This window comes from Mesoplodon densirostris, chromosome 3 (genome assembly GCF_025265405.1).
Source record: "Mesoplodon densirostris isolate mMesDen1 chromosome 3, mMesDen1 primary haplotype, whole genome shotgun sequence".
Classification (NCBI taxonomy): domain Eukaryota; kingdom Metazoa; phylum Chordata; class Mammalia; order Artiodactyla; family Ziphiidae; genus Mesoplodon; species Mesoplodon densirostris.
The window spans coordinates 14,781,330-14,798,905 of NC_082663.1; the positions used below are offsets into that span (position 1 = coordinate 14,781,330).

General features: G+C 44.3%; 1 protein-coding gene across 3 annotated transcripts in view; it reads right to left on the minus strand.

Moving 5' to 3' along the window:
• MYO10 (myosin X) overlaps positions 1 to 17,576 on the minus strand; it is a 226,110-nt gene that overhangs the window by 119,659 nt on the left and 88,875 nt on the right. For 2 of the 3 annotated variants that reach the window (XM_060092745.1, XM_060092747.1), the window contains one exon: positions 4,262 to 4,420. The exons of the other annotated variant lie outside the window; for it this stretch is intronic. In XM_060092745.1, coding sequence (XP_059948728.1) covers positions 4,262 to 4,420 — 159 coding nt within the window. The remainder of the gene's footprint in view (positions 1 to 4,261; positions 4,421 to 17,576) is intronic. 3 annotated transcript variants of the gene reach the window in all.

Genomic DNA, 17,576 nt, shown 5'->3' on the forward strand with positions numbered 1-17,576 from the left:
CGAGGAGAAAGGAGGAAGAGATTTCAAGCATGAGGACTAGATCCAGGGTTGCTGCCTCTGAATGTGAAGGAGGGGGCCTCTAGCAGCTTGAAATCAGCAGAAAGCCAGCAAGAAAACGAGGACCTCAGTCCTACAACCACAAGGAGCTGAACTCTGCCAACACCAGGTAAGAGCAGGAAACAGACCCTCCTCTAGAGGCTCCAGAAACGAACGCCATCATGCCCACACCTGGATTTTAGTCTGGAGAGACCCCTTCAGACTGACCTACAAAACTGCAAGAAAATTCCTTTCTGTTAAGTTGGCACAGTTATGGTAATTTGTTAAGCCAGCAAAAGAAAACTAATACAGCACCTCTGTTATAAGTCAAGTCATTTTTTCCCTCTTTTAAAGATGTGGACAAGCATCACTCAGAGCTGGGATAAGAGGTGAAAAGGCTGTGCTTTCCTCAAAGGTGGTGGTTTTGTCTCAATGGGGCAGAGTCTGGTAGGTACCAGCACCCACTGCAAACAGCTTCAGCAATGAAAATCGAGGTGGCTGCTGTATGGATAATAATACAATTATCTAGGTCCTGAAAGGAAGGCATATAAGGGTATAATTAACTGAATTGAGCTGTAAACTGAGTGTACAAAAAATCGTGTGTTTTTCCCTCAAAGGGGAGGGAAAAGGTCTTCATCCCAGGAAAAAAGACCAAGATCCTATTCATGTGGTTTACTGGGCAGTTTAAGCTGTCAGGTTTACAACATCATCATGGTGGGGCTGGGGAACAGACTTTTAAAAGGCTCTGCCTTTTGGGCTTCCCTGGTGGCACAGTGGTTGAGAGTCCGCCTGCCGATGCAGGGGAAACGGGTTTGTGCCCCGGTCTGGGAAGATCCCACATGCCGCGGAGCGGCTGGGCCCGTGAGCCATGGCCACTGGGCCTGTGCATCCGGAGCCTGTGCTCCGCAACGGGAGAGGCCACAACAGTGAGAGGCCCACATACCGCAAAAAAAAAAAAAAAAAAAAGGCTCTGCCTTTTAAGCCTCTTCAGTAGTTTTCTTCCCGCTAATTGACTTACTTTTTCTTGACTACTAAATGTGTAACAAGAACTTGCACCTAAAGACAGAAGAATATGCGTTCTGAAATATTCACCTGTAAAAGACAGATACCAATAAAGAAATTTTAAATCTAGCTTCACCTTTATCATCAACTATGTTATTTCTAATATGAATGTCATTTGTTTTACAAACATTTATCGCACCACTGCCAGGTGCCTTGCACTGTCCTTGGCTCAAGAAAGACAAAACAGGTCCTTGACCAACCGAGCAAGGAAACTGCTGTGTAAACAAAGTTACATGGCAGTGTCAACTACTTAATGCTAATAATGCAGGCACGGTACACGGTTCCCTGGACACCAGTAGAGGTGGAAAGGAGGTGGTTTCTGAGATGCAAACAGAGGGGAGTAAATGCACGTGTGTTCTGCGAGCACATGCACAGAATGGAATACCTGGCCACTTTTACATAAACGTGTATGAATGCTACCTTTTCTGAAGAACCTATGGAAAATGCTGTAATATACGGACTTAACGTAAGTGCAGCCAGTCAGAGGACTAGAATGCGACTGAATTTCTCTAGGCAGGGCTGTTTGAAGACATTTGGCAAACATTAGGTCAATCTGGCAAAAATGACACTTTTCCAATCTAAAAAGAAGGCAAATAAACATGCTTTCTTTAAAGCTGAGGAAAGTTTCACATTAAACCCACAAATATCTAATTCCTCCTCTTTCCCAATTCTCCTCTCCTGGTCTAAGGGAGGATAAATTAGAGGAACCCCAATACTGAGAGGGCCTTGAGTCTCAGCACCTGCTAGCTATTGGAAAGGTTGATATTGTTATTCATCAAAATCACAGGCATACTGCCAAAATTAAACATTAACTCCTAAAGAACAAAAATTACTAAAACATCAAGGGTTTTTACAGTATTAAAATTTAGTGTGTTTTAAAAAAAACTATGAATTTGAACGTGACTTGAAAAATAAACACCTATAAGCAGTTGCCCAGTTTACTATAAAGACTAACAGGCAGGGGTTTCCCTGGTGGCGCAGTGGTTGAGAATCTGCCTGCCAATGCAGGGGACATGGGTTCGAGCCCTGGTCTGGGAAGATCCCACATGCCGCAGAGCAACTAAGCCCGTGCGCCACAATTACTGAGACTGCGCGTCAGGAGCTTGTGCTCCGCAACAAGAGAGGCCGTGACGGTGAGAGGCCCGCGCACTGCGATGAAGAGTGGCCCCCGCTCGCTGCAACTAGCGAAAGCCCTTGCACAGAAACGAAGACTCAACACAGCCAAAAATAAATAAATAAATAAATAATTAATTAAAAAAGAAAAAAGACTAACAGGCAGATGGAAAAGAGAAAATCTGTAGTCAATCATTCTTGACAGATAAAATAATTTATGTACTTTAATGTCAAAAAGGGATTATTATAGAAGTGATTTTTAGATATTACTTTTATAAGATAAGCACAGTCACACTTCATAACAATTAAGGGGAACATGTGCACGACTGCCTTTTATACAAGGACATGCCTCCAATCAAAATAGCAATCCCACAAATAAGACGGGTTCCCTTGAACACAAATATGGGTTCCCTAGATGGAACCTTCATACACTGGGTTTTTTTGGTTTTGTTTTATTTATTTATTTATTTATTTATTTATTTATTTATTTATTTTTGGCTGCGCTGAGTCTTCGTTGCTGCTAGTGGGCCCTCTCCAGTTGCGGCGAGTGGGGGCCATTCCTCACCGCTGTGCATGGGCTTCTCATTGCGGTGGCCCCTCCTGCTGCAGAGCACAGGCTCTAGGCATGCGGGCCTCAGTAGTTGTGGCTCGCAGTCTCTATAGCGTAGGCTCAGCAGCCGTGGCACACGGGCCCAGCTGCTCCGCGGCATGTGGGATCCTCCCAGACCAGGGCTCGAACCCGTGTCCCCTGCATTGGCAGGCAGATTCTTAACCACTGCGCCACCAGGGAAGCCCGGAACCTTCATACACTGTTGATGGGAATGTAAATTGGTGCAGCCACTGTGGAAAACAGTATGGTGGTTTCTCAAAAAAAAAACAACTAAAAATAGAACTTCCATATGACCCAGCAATTCCACTCCTAGGTATATAATCCCCAAAAAACAAAAACACTAACTCAAAAAGATACTTGCACCCCAATGTTCATAGCATTATTTACAACTGCCAAGATATGGAGGCAACCTAAGTGTCCATCAACAGATGAATAGATAAAGAGGATGTGGTACATACATACATACAATGGAATACTACTCAGCCATAAAAAAAGAATGAAATTTTACCATTTGCAGCAATATGGATGGACTTGGAGGGCATTATGCTAAGTGAAATAAGACAGAGAAAGACAAATACTATATGATATCACTTATATGTGGAATCTAAAAAATACGACAAACTAGTGACTATAATATAAAAGAAGCAGCCTCACAGATACAGAGCACAAGTAGTTACCAGTGAGGAGGGGGTAAGAGGCAATACAGGGGTGGGGGGAGTGGGAGGTACAAGCTACTGGGTGTAAGGTAGGCTCAGGGATGTACTGTACAACACGGGAAACGCAGCCAATATTTTGTGATAACCGTAAATGGAAAGTAACCTTTAAAAACTGTATAAAAAATAAATATCCCCCAAGATGGGCTCCAGAGCCAGAAAAAAAAAAAGTGAAAATCCATAAAAAGAGAGAAATCAAGAAAATGAGAAAAAAAGATTGAGCTCTGCTTGTTTGCAAAGCCACATTTTCCCCCAGCCCTTAATTGAGGAAGTCAAACCACTCTGCGTGACTTCTTTAGGAAACAGAACACTTACGAAGAGAATGCACTCACAAGAAGGAGGAGGTCACATTACCCTTCCGTACAAAGTCATCCCCCTCACAGAGTCAAGGCAATCAGCATGAGAACAGGATTTATGGATCCAGTCTCTAATTTGGCAAAACACCTGAAAACATAATTTTACTTAGATTAACTAGAGGTTCACTAAAGGAAATACTCTCTGAAGACAAAAATAAACATTGACTCAAACTGGAGTGATTTGGGTAACTTCCCTGGTGGTCCAGTGGTTAAGACTCCACACTTCCACTGCAGGGGGTGTGGGCTCGATCCCTGGTCGGGGAACTGGGGGAACTGAGATCGTGCAGGCCGCACTGCATGACCAAAAAAAGAAAAAAAAAAAAAAAAAACCGAACTAGAGGGATTTTTAAGGGCATGAAAGTGGAACTTACATAGATTTGGTTTCTCTTGTAGCGCTGGTACAGGTTATTCATGATGGCACCCCCGTGGAGCTCAGTCAAGGTGGCCATGTCATCCACGCCCTCCTCATCCATGGGGTCCATAGCCATCACCTTCTGGTGTGTAATTGTGCTCTGCTTGTATGTGAAGACCTGACGGGGGTGGGGGGGAATGAATTCAACGGTTTAGTTATCAGCGATGAACAGTTTCCACGACGTTTCCCCAACTTACAATACGACCTCAGTACAGTATCAGCAAAAAGATCCAGAATCCACCAGCAAGAAACAGACTGCAGAGAACTCTTTCATTTCCTTTATGCCACCTACCTATTTTTAAAGGTAGTAATCATTTTGAAAATTGCCATTAGATGTTCCTAAAAGACATGAATAGTTCAAGTACTAAACATCCTTTGGGAATCACAGAAATGATAAATTTTCAGTTCACTTTTCTACCACTGACATAAAGCTGGAACAGTTAAGAAGCTGGCTGACCAAGCTTTCAGAAAGTAATTTGATTTCACTATATAATATATTCAAAGGACCATGTGATATATTTCAAAGCTTCCTAATAAAGCCTTCAATTTAAGTGTTACATAAATTCACCATATAGCCTGTACATTTGTTCAGACATTGAAACACATCTCCTCAGGAATGTCTGAAAAATCTCCTTGGACATGATCCCCTCTCAACTGAGATATACAGCATTCACGTGATCTTTAGGCAAAACAAATCCTCTCAAATGTAAAATACAATCGGTTCGCCTGCTTGACAGCCTGTCTTCCTTTAAACTCCAAACACCAGTGGTGAGTGCTGCATACGTCTCGTAGCGTGTACACAAGACAACTCTGATACTGTAGGACTGACCACAGAATGTGCACGTATTTCTAAAATCTACACAGGGCTCTTTTATCACCACTGGTTGGGTCGAGGATTAATCACATCCAGTCAGCTCCATCCACTGACCAGTTTGACCAGTTTTACAAACTCCTGTACATAAAACAATCATTCAGTGATGGAGGCTACCCCCTATTTATTCATTGTATACTTTTACTATATTCATCCTTAAAATACAAACACCAAGATGTAAAAGCAAGATGTAAATAACACAAAAAATGCAGTCTTCATAAGCACACGTGCTCACGTGTCCACATACACACAACACAACTTTTTCGAATACTATCTGCAGGTTGGGGAGCTCTATTTTAAAATATCAACCCGTTGCCTTCATGGCAACAAACGGTATGTTACTGAAAAAGGGAATGACACACTAAGAAAGGCAGAAGTACCAACCCAATGGTTTCCACAAGCCACAAAAAGTGGCATGTTTTATTTTTCCAGAGAAAAATGAAAACATCAGCCATGGCGTTTCTGCCTCATGAACCACAAGAGTCAGTCAACACCAGTCCTGAGAAACTGCTTGAGGCCAGGGCAGACCCCAGACATCTCTTCTGAGGCCCAGCCACTTTCCCCAGCTGCCTCCTGGGCCCAGACACCCGCCAGGAGATGTGTGGTCCCCGCCTCCCGGCGAGGGGGCCCCTGCGCCACGTAAGTGCCCCACAGGGTAGGACAGGCCTGTGGCCACTGAGGGAGTGCGTGTAATGTGGGCTGTGCCACAGCCAGGATAACTAGGTATTAAAGAAGAATGCGCAGGAAATTCCAGAGTGTGGGAACGCTTAGGACACCAGCCCTTCACTTTAACTCATCAACACCATGGAAGAAAATTAAAGAAACAGATTTAGGCTGAGAGTAGCCTGGAAACTGCCAGAAGTGAACGGCTGAAACCCTCTGCCCTTTCCCAGCTCGCTCTATGCCTATGGGGCCAATCCGGGCAGGTTTTCCAGAAATTCTACAACTGAGCAGTGTACTTGGGTTTTTCCCCTGCGGTGACCATGAGGCTAGCCCGTGGCCAGCTGAGGGGTGCTGAGCAGTGTCGTGCCACCCTCTGCACTCAGCACCAGGGGGACCTCCTCACCCTGCCGGCTCAGCACTCCTGCCAACACGAGGGCAAGGCAGTTACACAAGTTCCCCAGGACAATCTTCTTGTAGGGAAGACGACAGGGCACCAGCCCAACTGCCTCCTGCTCAAGGCCCTGCAGACTCACCCCACATCAGCAAGTCTTTCCCAGCGTGAACCCTTTTCCTACTCATTGTCTCTGAGTATACTGAGAATTCCAGAATTGCAGGATAGAAATAATTTAGAATATTACAGTTGTTGTCTGTATTTCTAGCGATTCTGCTTTTTGGAAATAACCATACACACCTTACAACTGCCACTGAAGGTTTACATGAACGACTAAATACTTAGGTCATATGTAAACATTTCTTTGTCTTTTTTAACGCTCTGGGAACAGCAAGGCAATGCATGAGTCCAAGTAAGCAGCTCAGGGTTGGGCACCTGGTCTCTGAAAAAATGGCTAAAACTGTAAATAGAGTCCCCACCTCTGTACATTTGACTTCCTCGTATGTTTTTAGGCACACACAGATGTGGGCACATGGCCATTCCAGGAGTGGGAAAATCAAGAGAACTAGCGCTATTCCTTCTCCTGACCTCAGGGAGACGGAATCATGATGGAAGATATCAGTTACGAAAACAAGAGGCTGTGAACAGAAAAGACAGAACCATCCTGCCAAGACAGAGGCCTGCAGCTGCTCGAAACAGTGATTATTTCAAAGAAAAATGGGATAGTAGAGAAAATGTATTTGTGAAGAAAAGGCATCCATTCAATGATGGGTTAATATTTGTAAAGACTTTACAGTGGTGCCTGGCACATTGATAAGTGTCCGATAAATTAACGAAGAAAATCCATACATTCAAGCAAATATTTACTGGTATGTTCTAAGCACCGGGAATACAGCTTACATTCCAGTAAAGAGAAGGAAAAAACAGAAACAGACAAGTAAATATATAGCATCGTGCAGATGGTGATGAATATCTATGAAGACATAATTGAGTGTAAGGTAACTAAGCACCCAGAGGGGTTACTTCATGTTAAGTGTTTGAGGATACCTCACTGATCACGTGACATCAAAGTAGGAACACTAAGGAAGTAAGGAATGGAAACAGCCCCCTGCATTCGCTGTGTTAAAGCATATTGGTTGAATAAACACCTAATCTGGAAATATTTCAAAGTTTTAATAAGACTCACAATCTTATTCAAGAAATTTTAAGGAGACCCCCCCGAACTACCAACAGTCATTCCTAGGCAACAACGAACAGCGTACTAGCTGCACAAGATAATCTCCAAACAGCAAAAAAGAAAATTCTAGGTTTAAAGAATGGAATTCTTTTTACAGGAAATTTCTGGAAACAAACAACTGCCAAAACACAATAACAAAATGAATTCCTCAAAACCCAACTCAAAATAAACTGAGTGACTTTGACGGGGCATATACTAGAAGAAAGGTGGTATGGTTAAGAAAAGGAGCAAAATATAGACGATTAATAGACAGGAAATCAATGTAGAAAAAATGGGGCCTCTGAACAAATAGCTCCTGTTATAGAAATACAAGCCACTGGTCACAAGACAGACTGGATTAAGTGTGGGAGCAGAACAAAGGCCACCAATCAACACAATTGGAAAAACAACTCAGAGAAGGTCTGTCCAATGCTGGGTCCACTTCTGTATGAAAAAATGAAAAGGCATGAAGTCAATTAATTAGATTAAAAAAACAGCTGAGCCATTATCAAGCCCCTTTTATTTTAATCTTAGGATAGTACAAATATGGCAAGAAACCTCCATCATGCTCACATGGGAGTTTTTATTGTCTACAGTGATACACACAGATTTCCCTTATTACAATTCGTTAGGAACCCCCAGTCATAAAAATGTAACTTTTCTGATTAAAGAGAAAGAAAAAAAACAAAAAACAAAAAACCCTCATCATGTCCTCCCCTGATGGACGGATGGGATAGAGGGTGTTCTCAATCTGGGCACCTTCATCTCCCGTAAGCCTGGCGTTTCTTCTAGAGCAGTTCTCAATTTTGCCCCCCAGGGCGCAGCTGGCAAGTTTTGTAAACATTTTTGGTTGTCAACTGTGGGAGAGGGGAAAGGATGCTGGCATCCAGTCAGTAAAGGCCAGGAATGCTGCTATAAACATCAAAGAATTATCCAGCCCAAATGTCAGGAAGCCAAGGTGGAGATACCCCAGTCTAGGAATGCCCTGGTATGCCATCCAACCAGATGTATAGGTACATACCAGGAAAAACTGATGAGTCAGCCAATGCCATAAGAAAAACCTTTCATAAAATAAAGACAAATCTTTTGGAAACAATTTTAAAAATAAAAACATTTAATAGAGGTAAATCAAAGGTCAGCACGACAATATTATATAATTTAGTTTTTGATTCGTATTTGACCCAAGTTAGGAAGGGTGATGGTGATAAAGATGATGATGGTTACTAGGCAATGGGGTTTGCTTATATTTTTTATTATTTTCTTCTTTCTTAAATATTTATTGGAGTTGATTTACAATGCTATATTAGTTTCAAGTGTATAGCAAAGTAAATCTGTTATACATATACATATATCCACTCTTTTTTAGATTCTTTTCCCATATAGGCCATTACAGAGTACTGAGTTCCCTGTGCTACACGCTAGGTTCTTATCAGTTATTTATTCTATATATAGCAGTATGTATATGTCAATCCCAATCCTTCAATTTACTCCTCCCCCCCCTTACCCTATGGTAACTGTAAGTTTATTTTCTACATCTGCAACTCTACTTCTGTTTTGTAGTATTTCTGTTTTGTAGAGTTACAGATGTTATTATTTTCTAATTGTACTACATTATAGTCAGACAATATGGTCCACACTATTTCCACCTCTGTCTCCCTGACCCAGCGTTCTTGTACCTGCTGTTCTGGGCCACTGACATCCCATTACTCTCCTCCTTGACATCTCCGCCCAAACGTTACCCTCTCAGAAGGCACCAGGGGTCTTGTCTGAAGGACACCCGGCCACTTTCCTCCTTATTCTATCACGTGTGCTGTCTACATAGCTCCTAGGACAGTTTGTAGTCACTCATCTAACCTATTATCTTCCTCGTTTCAAAACCATCTCCCCCCCAACTCTGAGACCTCTGGTCAGTATCTTTCAACTCTTTGGACCACAACCTACCGAGGAAAATGTGTTTTACACTGTAAACTACCATACGCAGAGTTTCATACGAGTTTTTTAAAACAGTACAATGTTTGGTGCATCCCAATATTTTCTATTTCTTTTAAATGTCAGTTGTGACCCTCTGAACTGACTTCACACCTCACCATGGTGAAAACTCAGTTTGAAAACTCTACAAAGGCAGGAAGCATGCCTATCTTGTTCCTCAGTGCCCAGCCTTGGTCCACGATACAGACTCAATAAATACTGAATAAATGATCCTGGCCTTCAAAATGGGTATACATACAAGGAGAAGCAGAGTCGGGTAATGACCAAAACATGGCCTTGGAGTCAGATCTGGCTGGACTCCGTTCTCCTAGATCTATGCTTTTATAGCTCAGGAACAGTGAGCCGGACATTTAACTTCCCTGGCCCATGATTTTCCCCACTAATAAAGAAAAATGATGATCATAATCCTTACTCATAGAACGACTGTGAAAGCTACAGAACATAATGTAAGTGAAAGTCACAGCAATGGGCACCAATGAGGGCTTAGGAAAAGGGAGCAATTCCTATAAGGGGGTCATGTGCAAGGAACAACGCAGAACATTCTCTAAGCAAAGAATCCAGAGTCTTAGAGACAGAGGGACCCCTACTCTTCAGACAAGGGCCTGAACACCAGCTGTGAGGGGCGGGAGAGGGCGGGCGGGGGGAGCGGCTCATTCAGTTCTACGTTTTTTACGATGATCTTGACTAGCACAGTATCTGCTGAAAACTATTTGACACAATGCTTTCTTCTTCCATTTTAATCCCTTTGCACAAACCTGGCTGGCCTTGTTTAGATTTTCTCTGGAACTCCACATTGTTTCAGGGGGGAGCACTCTCTTAATTTTCTTTCCATCTTTCTTTCATTTACTGGCTCATGAATTAAAGTGTAATCGGCGAGAAAGGTTAAGACCTTTGCCTCCTGACATGTGGCCGACGTGAGCGATCATGTAAACCAAAAACAAGCTTCCTCATGTCAAGCTTCACGGACTGCAACCCTCATTGGCTATAATCTCAGGCCAGGCTGCAGAAGGAAGCCACCTACTTCACTGAAACTCTGCCTTGGCCTGTTCTGCTGCTGCCCTAGCAGACTGGAGAAAGTATTTGGAACACAAAAATGTGAAGTCCGCTAGAAATTTCCATTAGAATCCAATCAAAGGCAAAATGATACATGTGTACTCTCCTAGTGTGTCGGGGGGAAAAATGGCACCAGTGCTTTGCTTTCAGCTCAAATGTGTCATCTTAATTACATGGCACAGGGGGGTAAAATGATCATTATATAAATAAAGATTCTGTGACGTTAACCTCCCCCTTGAGTTTGTGAGATAACTGACTTCTAATTATAGATAAAACAAAGATTATTTTCTTTTTCAGAGACTCAAACGGGTTGTGAGATTAAGTCATTTAGATTGTCAGTGGGTTTTCAATGCCCAGTATGGCGCCGTGCATGATATTCGGGTATAAAACCAAAATAGCAAAGGGGTGGACAGAGAGCACTGGCACTCACTGAGCACTGGCTGCATGCATCAGGCACATGTGATCCTCAGCAGGGGAGGAAACACCATTGCTCGTTTCTTAAAGAATCAATTCAAGAAGATTCAGAGAAGTTAGGAAACCTACCCCATAGCACACAGCACAGCTAGCATTCAATTCCTTGGGATCATGGAAAAGGGGCATCCCACCTTAGGGGGACGCTAGGTCAGAGGCAGCCTTTTTTATTTTATTTTTTGCGGTACGCGGGCCCCTCACTGTTGTGGCCTCTCCCGTTGCGGAGCACAGGCTCCGGACGCGCAGGCTCAGCGGCCATGGCTCACGGGCCCAGCCGCTCCGCGGCATGAGGGATCTTCCCGGACCGGGGCACGAACTTGTGTCCCCTGCATCGGTAGGCGGACTCTCAACCACTGCGCCACCAGGGAAGCCCCCAGAGGCAGCCTTTTGAATTCCAGCTCTGCCACTAACGGGCTGGCAGTCCCTGGCATGTTCAGTGGAGTCAATGGTTAAGAACGCTGGCCCTTTGAAGGAGAGCAGGAGTGGAGAGGGGGAGGGGAAAGCACACTGTGCCCCGCCCTCCCCGTGTGCTAGGTGTAATCCCTCACTTATTCTGTGATGTTTCATTTATTTACTCTGTCCAGCTCTCTCGGTCATTCGTGCCAGGCTGTGCGCTGAAGCCCAGGAATACAATGATGAATTAAATGGCCTCCTTCGAACAGCTTACTGACCACCGAGGGGTCAGAAAAATAAACAGGCAATCCTAACCACACGGTGGGGTCTGTCACAGAGGAAAGTCCCAGGGTCGGATGGGAACTGGCCACGTGGGACAGACCACAGCCAGCCAAGAGCCGATACAAAGCTGAGACACAGCACAGGGCATCCGTGTAGCAGAGGGAGGCTGAGGCGGGGGCTCTGTGCATGGCAGTGGCGCTTGGCCTCGGACCTAAGGGACCGAGGGCTACGTAAGCAGCTAAGGGGGCAGCCACTTTTACCTATGCATCATCACGGACAAGTCAGTACCAAATGTGACACTGAGACTGCTGTTCGAGAGACGAGATTAAAGAACAAATCTCACTACAAAATGCAATTCAAGGAGGCCAACTTTCTAGAAACTCCACGTGAAAGCAGTGTCTGAATCACCACTGGGAGCGATCGCTACACACACTGTTGTCCCCCAAATGGAGGGTGTCTTCCTGCTTTCACATGCACAAATACCACCGCCAAAAGCACCAGTGGTGATAACGTCCAACCCGACGAAGTCAGGAGGCTTCGGCGAACAGTCACTAACTGTCAGTCTTAACCCCGAACCTGAACTCTCCGAGGACACTGCAGAGTGTGCAGGCAGACGGAGAGGACTAAGAGTCCAAGAAGCCTAAGACACCCCGGAAGCTAACCTGTGGACGGCGCATCTGCCCATGGACCCGCAGAGCCCTGCTACACCACCAGCAGTGCGAAAAGCAGCCCGCTCACTTGTACCAGCCCCGAAGGAAGGCCCAGACGATACACTGGCCCTGACCCCTCCTTGGCGAACCGCAAAGAAAAAAGTTAACGGTCATAGTGAGCTGGCATGGTTGGAAGGAATGACTAACACACAAACACGCACACACAAAAGAACATCCTAGAGTATCTGCATATTAGGGAAAATAAGATCTCAAATCGGCACTTATACACATTAGGAATTGTGATTTTATAGAAGAATTATGTACAGATTTATTTCATTTATTTATTTATTGGCCACACCGTGCAGCATGTGCGATCTTAGTGCCCCGACCAGGGATCGAACCTGTGCCCCCTGCACTGAGAGTGCAGAGTCTTAACCACTGGGCCGCCAGGGAAGTCCCTGTACAGATTTCTTTTAAATGCTAAACTCTATTACTTTTTTTTTTTCCATAAGAGAAAAGTTTAGGAAAATCTTCTGTGCAAAGAAAAATCACGCTTGTTCCAGCTGTGCTAGGTTATGCCTTCTAAAGCTTTCTCATTGTTGCCACCACCAGGCAGGCCCAATCTACCCTGAAAAGGACAATCTTCATGTTCCTCAAGCTAGTCTTTCCACGTTGAATTCAGTGTTAAGAAAAAGATCACTATTTTCTAATGTGTTTTCATGACAGAGGTATACTAAGGTAAATTTATGATGAAATTACACTGTGCACATGTACAGTATAATCCTAGGTTTATTTTTTAAAATACACACAAGGGCAAGCACAGAAGCATACACACACACACCCCCACACACCAGCAACTGTACTCCTGGGCATTTGTTCTGAATAAATGAAAGCTTACGTCGGCACAAAACATTTACACGTGAATGTTCTGAGCAGCTTTATCTGTAACAGGCAAAAGCTGAAAAAGCCAATCCCAGTTTACATGTTGTATGATTCCATTTATACAGTATTCTTGAAATGAGCCAATGAGAGCAAATGAAGGCCAGACTGGTGTTGCTGGAGGCTAAGACGGGTGGGTGGGGCGTGGGGTCGCCTGCTGGATCCTTATGCTGATGGAAAGGTTCTGCACCTCAACTATCGGATACCCTGGTTGCGATACTGTGGTCCAGTTTTGCAAGATGTTATCATCGAGGGAAACCAGGTAAAAGGGTAACATGGGATCTGTCTGTACTAGTGCTTACAAATGCACGTGCATCTACAGTGGTCTCAAAACAAAAAGCTTAATTAAAAAAAAAGTTTTAGGGCTTCCCTGGTGGCGCAGTGGTTGAGAGTCCGCCTGCCGATGCAGGGGACACGGGTTCGTGCCCTGGTCCGGGAAGATCCCACATGCCGTGGAGCAGCTGGGCCTGTGAGCCACGGCCGCTGAGCCTGCACGTCCAGAGCTTGTGCTCCGCAATGGGAGAGGCCACAACAGTGAGAGGCCCGCGTACCGCAAAAAAAAAAAAAAAAAGTTTTAAAATACATGCAAAAAGCCTAGAAGAAAATAGATCAGAACTCCAATAATGGGTCACAAGCTTGTAGGTGTTTTTTTGTTGTTTTTTTGTACTTTTCTATGACTTTCCCTGTTTTCTAAAGTTTTTAAACATTTCTAGGCTTAAAGAGAAATCAGTCCCATCAAAATCATTATCAATGAGCATATCTGGACACATATAACTAATTCAACGAATCTTTTAAAAATGAGTATCGTACACCTGCTTTCAAAAGAACAACAAAAAACAAAATGAAATAATCAACCTCCCCCAAGGGTCACCAGCTATTAGAAAGGGCTTTCCTAACCCACCTATTTTACACATAGTAAGTTTCAGCCCAGAGAAACTCTACAAAGCAAGAAGCAGGGAAGGGAGGAAAGCCCAGGAGCCCCAATTCTTGAGACAAATGGTTGACCAGCTCTTACTTCTGTCTAATGTCCTAGTCCTTGTTCTAATTCAAGTGCCCCTTTCTGATCCCTTTTTCCCCAGTTACAAGTCCAGACACCTAACTAGAACTCTGGTATAGAATCTCCATTCCTGTAATTCCAAACCACCCTGATGTGTCAAAAGCACCTCAAAAAAAAACCCCAAAACAAAAACAGACCACCTCCACGTCAGGAATGATACTCTCATTGCCGGCTTCCCAAGCGAGAAACCCAAGGCCACCTAAAATCCCTCCCCTTTGCTGGTCACCATGCCTACCTTCCAAGTCCTGGCAAATGATTGACACCACCTGGATTCCATGGTCTCTCCACTCACGTTTCACCTGGACCCCAGTAACTGCTTCCTAACTACTTTCTCTGCCTCCAGACTCCCGTGGTATGAATCCAGTGGTTCTCAATTTGGAGGCTAAGAAGAGTTTTGAGTTTTAACTTTAATGATTAAAAAAATGTTTGTACTACGCTTAATGACAACTTTTCCAGGCACTGATAACTCAGAATGGAAAGAAACTTCCAGAGATGAAACTTTGGTTTCTTTGGCTGGTGTTTCCCAAACTGGAATTGCCTAGGACCTGGAAGGGGACGCCACTCAGCTCTGAACAGCATAGACTTGGGTGGATTTGAACCCTACTCTGCTGTCAACTGGCCGAGCAATCTCAACTTGCTCTGGTGACTCTGCGTTCTCACCCTCAGCTGTACCAGCTACAAAACGAGGAGAATAATAGTACCTACATCTCATAGAGTGTCAGGGAGAAAAAGGAGTCAGACAATGCCCATAAAGGATTTGGTACAATTCTTGGTACTGAGTGGGCAACTCAGATATTTCCTTTGTTAGGTACTGTTACCAGTGATGTAATCTGATCGCGTCCTGATTGAAACTCTCTCACGGTTTGTTCCCAGTCACTTCCAGGATAAGCAATAATCTCTTTAATGTGGTTTCCCTACACTGCGTCTCCTGAGGGGCTCCTGCTGCTTCTCCAGCCACATCAGTCTCTGTCCCCCTCTCCCTGCTTTCCACACCGTGGTGAACCCTCTTGGGGTCTGTCCTGCATTCCTCCAGGTCACCCCTCTTCCCAACCTCAGCCACTGTGCCTCACCCGACTGCAGTGTCCTTCTCTTCCACAGTACCTTGGACAGAACCCTCTCCTGTCACCACCTTATGCTGTAATCTCCCCTCTCCTACCTCTGACTAGGAACCGGGCACAGCCAAACATTCAGCTCCTGGGTGGAAGTGACTGATCTCCTGGGCTACCACGATGAGGATATGGGGCTGCAGATGGGCCAGTGAAGGAGGGCAAATCGTGATGTGTACAGCAGCTGGGAGTGAGCTGCCATCCTTGTACTGGACCTGGACTGGGCCTCATGAAAACCTCTGGGTCCCCACTGCTTAGTCAAACATCTGGCACCAGTGGCTACTTACTAACTGTCCATTAAAGGGATGAGCACCAGCTGCCCTTCTAGGAGGCTGAGGTCATACTGAGCACCTTGCGTCTGTCACCTAAAACCTAACTCCAAAGGCTGAGTTGTAACTGAACACTTTTCATTTATTGGCTGTCTTGAAACTGCCTTTAAACTAAATAATATGACAGTAATTCCTTGGCTGCTCTTAAGTGAAATGAAAAAAAAGCCTATTTGAGCCAAATACCCATACATCTTGGAGTTTCAAACCAGAGTCAGAATCAAATTTACGAATCCTGTCTTTAAGCATTCTGTTTTTTGTGTGCCACTCATTTCCCAGTGTCAAGTCAGAATTAAGAGATGCCATGCAAAGTATCTGTTAATCCAGTGAACAAAAATAGGATCAGAATGACTCCAGATTCTAGACTGAAACCAGAAGTCATGTTTGGCTGCTAGTTTGGTAAAATATCTACAAAGGGGCAAGAGGTCAGCTTGGCTCAAACTGATGGTACAAAAGTAGGAGAAAACACAGCATCCAGGAGATAATAGGCAAGGCCAGAAACAAAGCACAACAGCTTAGAACACGGAACAGTGAACTCCCACACTTTCCCTGTGTGCCAAACCCCACCACCACCAAGGAAATCTCTAGAATCAGCAAAATGCTACTTGAATTACTGAAAGAATTACGAAGAGTCAGAGGGCAGAAAAAGACTGAATAAAATATGGGTCACTAAGATGGCAAGGATCTCTCTTAAAAAGTGGAATTAATAAGAAAAATTAATACTAGGTACTGAGGTATTTTTCCATGTACTAAAATACATGAACAAAATAAAGGGCTAAAAAGAATACTGCTTGTTTGTTTTCCCCTGAAAAGTATCAACAAGGCATTCTTGTTTCTCTGTAAATGTCTGTGAATGCAAAAAGGTATAAAAGCCCTGCACATCTTCTGCTAGAAATCTGGTCTGAATATCTAAAGAGCCGGAGCACCTGAGGCTTACAGAAAACAATGGGAATCTGGTTGAAATCTTAAACTGAAGAGCAAAGGTTATGCGGGATCAACGTGGCCATGTTTCTGTCAATATCATCACTCTCTGTATAGCTTCCCATCCGCCACTGAGCTCTCCCAAAAAGAGTTTGGACGTCCTTCCTTTCTGGCAATATCCTTATAAAACCTTGGCAATATCCTTATAAAAGCTAGTATCTCTTCAAATTTCAATTTTAGAATGTTATAGATTCAAAACACAGTACAAAGACAAAGGGGCCCCCACCCCATCTCACTCCCTCCCAAATGGTCCATATTCCCATCAGAGAGAAGCTCCTCCTCACAGATGCAGAGACCCCAACAATGCAAGCCTGACCCCCACTCCTCCTTTCACTACCACACACCTACGATACTCAGGCTTCACCCATCCATGCCAATCCACCTTCATCTACTTTCCAGGGGCGAAGATAATGGAGAAGAGCAGGTGGAAACTGATAAGAACATGATGATGAAAATTCACCAAGTGACAGCCTCTCACCTCATGGACATCTGAAAACTGAGAAGTTGCATCAAACTCAGAGCAGCCAATGCCCTCAAAGAGCCCAAGATTTGCATTAGAAATGACTGGATAAATCCACATTATTTTTATCACTATATATATATATTAAAAAAAAATTTTGGTGGGCTTCCCGGCTGGCCTTCCTTAGGGTTTTTAGGAAACCTGGAAGCGGCGGTGATAGTTGGAGTCTAAACACTCTTGTGACGGTCTCCGGGTGCCCTGTGAGAGGAAAGGGGAGGTAAGCAGGGTAGAAGTACCTCCCTGGGACGGGTCAGACTCGGTGTTTATGGGCTACCCTTAGTAGGGCAAGCCTCCCGCTCCCCTACGGAAACAGCTGCCGCTTCCCATCCTCCGGATCCCCGCCACTCCCATCTAAGGCTACGTTGC